The sequence below is a fragment of the Pseudophryne corroboree genome, unplaced genomic scaffold (genome assembly GCF_028390025.1).
Source record: "Pseudophryne corroboree isolate aPseCor3 unplaced genomic scaffold, aPseCor3.hap2 scaffold_3307, whole genome shotgun sequence".
Classification (NCBI taxonomy): domain Eukaryota; kingdom Metazoa; phylum Chordata; class Amphibia; order Anura; family Myobatrachidae; genus Pseudophryne; species Pseudophryne corroboree.
In genome coordinates, this window is record NW_026969993.1 from 1 (window position 1) to 10229 (window position 10229).

General features: G+C 45.9%; 1 protein-coding gene across 1 annotated transcript; it reads right to left on the reverse strand.

The window, feature by feature from the left end:
* Positions 1-5963: 5963 nt before the first annotated feature.
* Positions 5964-9683, reverse strand: LOC135019138 (protein FAM193A-like; the record flags this gene model as incomplete). The annotated part of the gene is made up of 5 exons (XM_063953076.1): positions 9518-9683; positions 8281-8448; positions 7119-7347; positions 6883-7007; positions 5964-6111 (listed from the first exon to the last, which is right to left on the reverse strand). Coding segments are annotated over exons 1-5 (819 nt in total), but the record flags the coding sequence as incomplete, so codon positions are not given.
* Between the last annotated feature and the right edge of the window lie 546 nt (positions 9684-10229).

Sequence of the window (10229 nt, forward strand, 5' to 3'; positions counted from 1 at the left end):
CAGCATCGACACCTTCCATGTGAGATATTTTAAGTCCACAGTGGAAAGTGGTTCAAACCAATGTGACTTTAGAAAACTCAACACAACATTGAGATCCCAAGGTGCCACTGGAGGCACAAAAGGAGGCTGTATGTGCAGCACCCCTTTTACAAAAGTCTGAACTTCAGGTACTGAAGCCAGTTCTTTCTGGAAGAAAATCGACAGGGCCAAAATTTGAACCTTAATGGACCCCAATTTTAGGCCCATAGATAGTCCTGTTTGCAGGAAATGAAGGAAACGACCCAGTTGAAATTCCTCTGTAGGGGCCTTCTTGGCCTCACACCACGCAACATATTCACGCCAAATGCGGTGAGAATGTTTTGCGGTTACGTCCTTCCTGGCTTTGACCAGAGTAGGGATGACTTCTTCTGGAATGCCTTTTTCCCTCAGGATCCGGCGTTCAACCGCCATGCCGTCAAACGCAGCCGCGGTAAGTCTTGGAACAGACAAGGCCCCTGCAGTAGCAGGTCCTTTCTTAGAGGTAGAGGCCACGGTTCGTCCGTGAGCATCTCTTGAAGTTCCGGGTACCAAGTCCTTCTTGGCCAATCCGGAACCACGAGTATAGTTCTTACTCCTCTCCTTCTTATGATTCTCAGTACTTTTGGTATGAGAGGCAGAGGAGGGAACACATACACTGACTGGTACACCCACGGCGTTACCAGAGCGTCCACTGCTATTGCCTGAGGGTCCCTTGACCTGGCGCAATATCTGTCCAGTTTTTTGTTTAGACGTGACGCCATCATGTCCACCTTTGGTTTTTCCCAACGGTTTACAATCAGGTGGAAGACTTCTGGGTGAAGTCCCCACTCTCCCGGGTGAAGGTCGTGTCTGCTGAGGAAGTCTGCTTCCCAGTTGTCCACTCCCGGAATGAACACTGCTGACAGTGCTATCACATGATTTTCCGCCCCGCGAAGAATCCTTGCAGCTTCTGCCATTGCCCTCCTGCTTCTCGTGCCGCCCTGTCTGTTTACGTGGGCGACTGACGTGATGTTGTCCGATTGGATCAACACCGTCTGACCCTGAAGCAGAGGTTTTGCTTGACTTAGGGCATTGTAAATGGCCCTTAGTTCCAGAATGTTTATATGAAGAGATGTTTCCATGCTTGACCACAAGCCCTGGAAATTCCTTCCCTGTGTGACTGCTCCCCAGCCTCTCAGGCTGGCATCCGTGGTTACCAGGATCCAATCCTGAATGCCAAATCTGCGGCCCTCTAGTAGATGAGCACTCTGCAGCCACCACAGGAGAGACACCCTTGTCCTTGGCGACAGGGTTATCCGCTGATGCATCTGCAGATGCGATCCGGACCATTTGTCCAGTAGATCCCACTGAAACGTTCTTGCATGGAATCTTCCGAATGGAATCGCTTCGTAAGAAGCCACCATTTTTCCCAGGACCCTCGTGCACTGATGCACTGAGACCTGTCTTGGTTTTAGGAGGTTCCTGACTAGCTCGGATAACTCCCTGGCCTTCTCCTCCGGGAGAAACACCTTCTTCTGGACTGTGTCCAGAATCATTCCTAGGAACAGTAGACGTGTCGTTGGAATCAGCTGCGATTTTGGAATATTTAGAATCCACCCGTGCTGACGTAACACTACCTGAGATAGTGCTACTCCGACTTCTAACTGTTCCCTGGATCTTGCCCTTATCAGGAGATCGTCCAAGTAAGGGATAATTAAAATGCCTTTTCTTCGTAGAAGAATCATCATTTCGGCCATTACCTTGGTAAAGACCCGAGGTGCCGTGGACAATCCAAACGGCAGCGTCTGAAACTGATAATGACAGTTTTGTACTACAAACCTGAGGTACCCTTGGTGAGAAGGGTATATTGGGACGTGGAGATAAGCATCTTTGATGTCCAGAGACACCATATAGTCCCCTTCTTCCAGGTTCGCTATCACTGCTCTGAGTGACTCCATCTTGAATTTGAACCTTTTTATGTAAGTGTTCAAGGATTTCAGATTTAAAATTGGTCTCACCGAGCCGTCCGGCTTCGGTACCACAAACAGCGTGGAATAATACCCCTTTCCCTGTTGCAGGAGGGGTACCTTGATTATCACCTGCTGGGAATACAGCTTGTGAATGGCTTCCAAAACTGCCTCCCTGTCGGAGGGAGACTTTGGTAAAGCAGACTTCAGGAACCGATGAGGGGGAAACGCCTCGAATTCCAGTTTGTACCCCTGCGATACTACCTGTAGAATCCAGGGATCCACTTGCGAGTGAGCCCACTGCGCGTTGAAATTCTTGAGACGGGCCCCCACCATATCTGAGTCTGCTTGTAAAGCCCCAGCGTCATGCTGAAGACTTGGCAGAAGCAGGGGAGGGCTTCTGCTCCTGGGAAGCGGCTGCATGGTGCAGTCTTTTTCCTCTTCCTCTGCCCCGGGGCAGAAAGGAGTGGCCTTTTGCTCGCTTGTACTTATGGGAACGAAAGGACTGAGTTTGAAAAGACGGTGTCTTTTTCTGCTGATGTGGAGTGACCTGGGGTAAAAAGGTGGATTTTCCAGCCGTTGCCGTGGCCACCAGGTCCGATAGACCAGCCCCAAATAACTCCTCCCCTTTATACGGCAATACTTCCATGTGCCGTTAGGAATCCGCATCCCCTGACCACTGTCGCGTCCATAACGCTCTTCTGGCAGAGATGGACATAGCACTTACTCTTGATGCCAGGGTGCAAATATCCCTCTGTGCATCACGCATATATAGTAATGCATCCTTTAAATGTTCTATAGTTAACAAAATATTGTCCCTATCCAGGGTATCAATATTCTCGGTCAGGGAATCCGACCATGCGACTCCAGCACTGCACATCCAGGCTGAGGCGATTGCTGGTCGCAGTATAACACCAGTATGTGTGTATATACTTTTTAGGATATTTTCCAGCCTTCTATCAGCTGGTTCTTTGAGGGTAGCCGTATCAGGAGACGGTAACGCTACTTGTTTTGATAAACGTGTGAGCGCCTTATCTACCCTAGGGGGTGTTTCCCAACGCGCCCTAACCTCTGGCGGGAAAGGATATAATGCTAATAATTTTTTAGAAATTAGCTGTTTTTTATCGGGGGAAACCCACGCTTTTTCACACACCTCATTTATTTCCTCTGACTCAGGAAAAAATATTGGTAGTTTTTTCTCACCCCACATAATACCCTTCTTTGTGGTACTTGTAGTGTCAGAAAGGTTCAATGCCTCTTTCATTGCCGTGATCATGTAACGTGTGGCCCTACTGGACATTACGTTTGTCTCGTCACCGTCGACACTAGACTCAGTATCTGTGTCAGGGTCTGTGTCGACCCACTGAGGTAACGGGCGTTTTAGCGCCCCTGACGGTGTTTGAGACGCCTGGACAGGCACTAATTGATTTGCCGGCTGTCTCATGTCGTCAACAGTTTTTTGCAAATTGCTGACATTATCACTTAATTGTTTAAATACAATCATCCAGTCAGGTGTCGACTCCCTAGGGGGTGACATCACCAACACAGGCAACTGCTCCGCCTCCACATCATTTTCCTCCTCATACATGTCGACACACGCGTACCGACACACAGCACACACACCGGGAATGCTCTGATAGAGGACAGGACCCCACTTAGCCCTTTGGAGAGACAGAGGGAGAGAGTCTGCCAGCACACACCCAGCGCTATATATATATATATATATATATATATATATATATATATATATATATATATATATATATATATATATATATATATATACATACAGGGATAACCTTATATAAGTGTTACTCCCTTATAGCTGCTGTTAATATATTTATTTGCTGCCAAACGTGCCCCCCCTTCTCTTTTTTACCCTGATTCTGAAGCAGGACTGCAGGGGAGAGTCAGGGAGCCGTCCTTCCAGCGGAGCTGTGAGGGAAAATGGCGCTTGTGTGCTGAGGAGATAGGCTCCGCCCCTTCACGACGTCCTTATCTCCCGCTTTTTTGTGTAAAATGGCAGGGGATTAAAATACATCCATATAGCCCAGGAGCTATATGTGATGTATTCTGTTTTGCCAGATAAGGTATTCTGTTATATTGCGTCTCAGGGCGCTCCCCCCCCAGCGCCCTGCACCCTCAGTGACCGGAGTGTGAAGTGTGCTGAGAGCAATGGCGCACAGCTGCGGTGCTGTGCGCTACCTTAGTCTGAAGACAGGATGTCTTCTGCCGCCGATTTCACCGGACCTCTTCGTCTCTTCTGGCTCTGTAAGGGGGACGGCGGCGCGGCTCCGGTGACCCATCCAGGCTGAACCTGTGATCGTCCCTCTGGAGCTAGTGTCCAGTAGCCTAAGAAACCCGATCCACTCTGCACTCAGGTGAGTCCGTTTCTTCTCCCCTTAGTCCCACGATGCAGTGAGCCTGTTGCCAGCAGGACTCACTGAAAATAAAAAAACCTAACTAAACTTTTATTCTAAGCAGCTCAGGAGAGCCACCTAGATTGCACCCTTCTCGGCCAGGCACAAAAATCTAACTGAGGCTTGGAGGAGGGTCATAGGGGGAGGAGCCAGTGCACACCACCTGATCCTTAAGCTTTTATTTTGTGCCCTGTCTCCTGCGGAGCCGCTATTCCCCATGGTCCTTACGGAGTCCCAGCATCCACTAGGACGTCAGAGAAAACAAACTCTAAAATAAACTTTTCTGAAGAAGATCTGTAGAGCTCCCCTAGCTGTGACCGGCTCATCCGGGAACATTTTCTAAACTGAGTCTGGTAGGAGGGGCATAGTGGGAGGAGCCAGCCCACACTCTCAAACTCTTAAAGCGCCAATGGCTCCTGGTGGACCAGTCTATACCCCCATGGTACGAATATGGACCCCAGCATCCTCTAGGACGTAAGAGAAAAGATAAATATGAAATCTTCAGCTGTATAACCTAAAACCCAGCGCTGGTGTAACGCCAGAGATCATATGTGAGTGAAAAAAACTGAAGCATGGTCATTTCTTTTCATTCCCGCAGAAATCTTATAGGTCTATACAAATGATAACTTAACCTAGAAAAAGGTTTAATAAGTTGTGTTAAATTAAAGTCTGAACAACGCGTAATGTGTAAGGCTAACTTTCTTCTATTAAAGAGCCCCTTTAAATACATGCGTGGTGTGTAAGCTTTAACAGGGATATCACTAGTTCCTAGTGACACTTTTTTGGGCAGCCAGCACACGCACTGTGTTTAAAATATTTAAAGTGCACTGGCTCCAAGGACCCATCTATACCCCACTGTACATCACATCCCAGTATCCCCTACGGATGAATGACAAATGGCTTTCTCCACGCTGTGTAAGACATAGGTGACCCTTACTAATACAAAGCTACTGAGCAACATCCACACAGTAGTACTCAAGAAATGCTAAACAAATTCCATGTGTCTCATCCTCATTGGGGCAGCCAGTCTGTGGCATAGAACAAACGATCCAGAAACAACTTAGGCTGGGGCCACACACAGCTGCCAAGCGCGTACCGTTCAGCGAGACCCGCTTGGCCGCTAAGATACTGCACATGGGCGCCTATGCAGGTGCAGACACATGTGCGGCAGTCCCGTCTCCGCCGGATCCAACCGCAGCATGCTGCGGTTGAGCCGGATGACAGGATTTCAATGTGAACACATACATTTCAACGTATGTGTTCCATGAAAATCCCGTGTGGCAGTGTCCGGATCCTGTTCTGCAGCATCCCACAGAACAGGATCCGTGTGTAGACAAAAACCCCCTCCCAACCAAGCAGGTCCCGTTCAGCGGGACCCACTTGGCCGCTATGTGTGGCACCAGCCTTAGAGTAGGTTTTTAAAATCTAGCTACAGTCCTGTGACGGTGCTTGTGATCTACTGTGATACCATGACTGCATCCTTTCTTGCAGCATTCCAATTACAAAGCTGCTATAAAAACAAATCGTAATCGTTGCCGTACAGCTGCTCCACAGGAGAAAGTCAGTGCATGCCCCTTACCTGTTCATCCACATAGTTATCAATTCTTTTCTGACACTCCAGCCACTCCTCTGATATCTGACCCATTTCTTGCTCCAGCTGATGGTACCTTTGTAGTAAGGTACTGTACATATCTTCACTGTATGAGTCATGTGACGCAGTCCCAAGCCTGGGGCAACACACAAAAACACTGTTGAATGGCTGGATAACGGCGGCCTTTAGGCTTTATTAGATGCAATGACAGATGCTGTTCAGCTACACTCAGTAATTAACCAGACACTGGTATAGATTTCATTAGTAGATGGTCCAGGCAGGATTTTCTGGAGAAAGCCAAAGGTGACACGGCTGAATAATGCTCCCATGGCAAGCAGCTTAAGACAGTCAACAAAGCTTTGAAAAACTCCACCCAGAACCTAGATTAAATATACACCCCAGCAACCAAATAACAGTATGGCGACTGGTGGCTGGCAACCCAACTAGTCATGAGACACCCTTCCCCAAGTAGTTGACTGACTATTACACATGTCGAGTGTGGCGACTGGAAAGCTGCTAGATCCAATCCGGGATCCCAGCGTCGGTATTGTGATAACCGCATCCCATTGTAGGACAATGGTCCAAAACACACCAAATGGTCTAAACGACAGAGGTTACAGTAAAGTTCTGGGTCTTTGCTACAGGAAAGAAAGCATACATTGAGGAAATGAAAGGTCTGCTTGTCAGGTAACTGGGGTGAGAGCCTTACAAGTTTAAGGGGTGGCAGATTCCTGAGCCGTGTTCTGTTGGTTGGGTGGTATGATGCAATATTTTGTTTCAGGGTGTAGAACAACAATACATTAAAGAGAGGTCTGTACAGACAAACAACAGCTTCAAACCCACAAAGAGCAATACCCAAAACCGATGAGGACAGTAGATTTAGTTTTGATTATTGATTGTTTGTTACCTTAATTGTGAAACCAGGGCCGGTAAGCTGTTCTGGAGCAACGGTTCAGAAAATACCAAGTTTTCAAACAAATGCTTATTGTGCAATTCCCATGTCACCTGAAATTTCTTCAAATGCTCATTTTCCTACAAGAAAGAAAAATGGGAAACCTGCAAATTAAACTCTCGAAAGACATTGCCGGTCATCAAATGTGTATTATTTTCAGGTTGTGAATGGATAGTCATTTTATTTCCTACCAAAGTGACAAGAAAAGTGCCGATTGTGCATGCCGCCTGACAGAGGGCGCTGTACTCTTCCAGCAGGAGGGAGATGAACTGGTGAGCTTGGGGAGGCCCCTGTATGCTGGGGGTCACCTTAAACCCCAATGACAAGTGCTTCAGCAGACGGACTTTCAATTCCAAAACGTATTCACGCGCTTGCTGCTCTAAGCGTTGGTACAGCTGATAAGGATCTCGCTCACATAACCTGCACATGACAAAGAAGATATAACAGCTCCTACAAGTCATTAAGAATGCTGAACAGACAACACAAGACATTGTCAGGGAACAATCTGTGTCACTGTGCTTAAACTGATCGTCTAAACCAACGGTTCCCAAAGTTTGAGTCACCGCGCTCTAGAGAATCAGAATTTTTTTCATGGCACCCCTAGGCCAAAAAGTTTCTTATTGAGAAATTCAATAAGAAATATTAAATTAAGTAAATTGTGTTTATACTGTATTTCTTAGGTCCAATTGTGTGGCGAGTTACAAGATTTGCTTTGGTTTGTCCACATTTTATTATTGACAGCCACCAGCACTGGTTTTGCCTATTACGTTGACCATAAATACTACGGATTGAATTGTTCCTGGATCACCAATCCAAGGCACCCCTGCTAGTGTCCCGAGGCACCCAAGGGTGCACGGCACAGTTTGAGAAACACCGATCTAAACGAAAAAAATACTTGTAATAAGGGTCATGTGTGTGCTTTATTGTAATATGAAGAAAGCACAGATTTGCAGTGCAGCCAATTTGTCTTATTGCCGCATTAGTACAGTATTTTAACATGTGTGTCCCAAGAACAAAAGTGCACCAAGGTGGTGTGTGAAAACATGGCAACGGCTGGGAACTGCTGTCCTGTGATATCCAGATGCCAAGGACAGGCCACCATCCATCAGAATGCTGCTGTTGCTAGGCAACTAGTATTTCCGACGCATACTACCATACTGCTGGACTGAAGTTTCTCCAGTGTCACAAAATACACTTTTACACCAGCTAATGCAGTACATTATCTTTGACCCTAATTACACTGTACACCACAAAAACAAAAGTTAAATCAACTGTAATAAAGATATATTCCCACCGAAATACACTAGAACATAGCCGAGAATTATCACTTGTGTAGATGGCTTGTTGAATTACCTATCCACCAAATCCTTCATCCCATCTTTTTCCGGCACTAATGACTGGTCCTGGTCATCCGCTAGCGGCGTCCCAGCTTGACGGTATATGCAGCGAACCATGTACCGTACATCTGACCAAAAATTCTGTAGTTGCTGGGATTCCCGTTCAGTCTCTGCTGAAATTTCCCTGGAGAAAAGAATTAGAATATATCACTGTCTTAATTATGCAGCCTTGTTTATTTAGCTGTAATCATGAAACAATCCCATCGAGTCTGACATACGCTCTTTGGTTCATATAGTGGTACATCTGATGATGCAAGCTTCCAGTACCAGTTTGAATAATTGTATCTCCTATGTTGGCCTAGACCCTTAAACGTAACTCGCCTACTTATTGACACAGTAGAGTTGGCCAACCTCAAACACATGCAGTTCTAGCCCCATATCTTCCATGTCCATTTAATCGCAATCCTCATATTGGAGCCCTGACCTTAATCAAACACACACCCAACAGCATTTGTGGGTGAATGGCCACACCATCTATTTCAGACATTGATTTTAAGAGTAATAACTCTCAATTATTAACAGCTAGGTTATAAAATCAAATCAAGAACCAAATTTAGTGAGAGGCAAGGGAAGGTACTCTTAGGATGTGCCACAACACACTTTTCCGGAAAGGAGCTAGTGTTTCTGGTACAAGAACAGTTGCATTGTAACTGATAAAAGCTAGAGTGGAACACTTACTTCAACCTGTTCTCAAGGGAGTAAGAGGGTCTGCACAGGATATGCTGCATCTCTACCTAAACTAGTACTCAGCTAATGGCACACAGAGCAGGCGGAGTAGTTGCAGAGCCAGGGAACACATGGTCTAAGCCCACACTCCTCCTACTATTCTTTCCAACCATGTTATGCCAAACTACATTACCTCTACATAAACAGTTACCACCTATTACTTAATAAGTGTAATATAATTTGTATTTATCCCACTTTATTGTACATTTCAAACTTTCAAGTACTTCCATATAAACTATTACGTGAATCCTAGTAAAACAGTCTGCACCAGCATTAATAGTTTCATTCAGAATATTTAACACTTAAACATTGCCAGGAATGTAGAATCAAAAGCTTGGGTTACTCCATGATGCAGAATGTTGCCTACTTGCACAGCCCTCCTCTCACTGCTATGGAAAATGTAACGGACCATAATGACACTCCCTATATGCAGTGCAAATAGCTCTCTGTCCAAAGGTGAGGCTTACCTGCGCTCATTGCACGCTTCACAACTACATGTTATGTCAGGGGGCGCCGTGTTATTAAGTGCCAAAGTGGGTGCGGCACTCTGAGCTCCAACCAGCATTCTCCCTCCGCCGATGGACTCCTGTTTGGAACCACTGTTACCAGATGGCATGTGCAAAAGGAAATCTTGACTCTAAAATGTACAACAAAAAGGACACTGGCATTAGAAATCACACATTCGGAATACGTTTAAATAAACGTTAAATTAAACTTAGCTGCAGCTCTTAAGGTAATCCATGATACAGGCTAACCAAAGTGCAAAGCCAACACAAAAGAAAGCGTTCTGGAAACCCTACAAACGTATGCGACAGAAAACAAATGAGTGGGATCATTTGGTTCATGTTGCTGCAGAAGTGGGATGGGACTTGAGGTGTATGTATGCTTTCAATGATCTACACATATTTAGATTTCAAATGCTTTACTGGTTCACATCGTCTTCAAGAAACCGGCTATCTAGGCGTCACTTTACAGGTTTCCTAATTCAGGTCTTTTAAGCAAACACAGTATAAAGGCATCGGGCAAAGAAACTTTCAACCTGTCTAAAATAATGGAACATTAGCAGACACTTATACCCCGTTACCTCATCATTATGTTTCAAACCTGTGTCAGCAAAACAAAAACAGTGGGCAGACTAGCAAAAATGACACCATAAATCCAAGGCATCTTAAAGTAAAT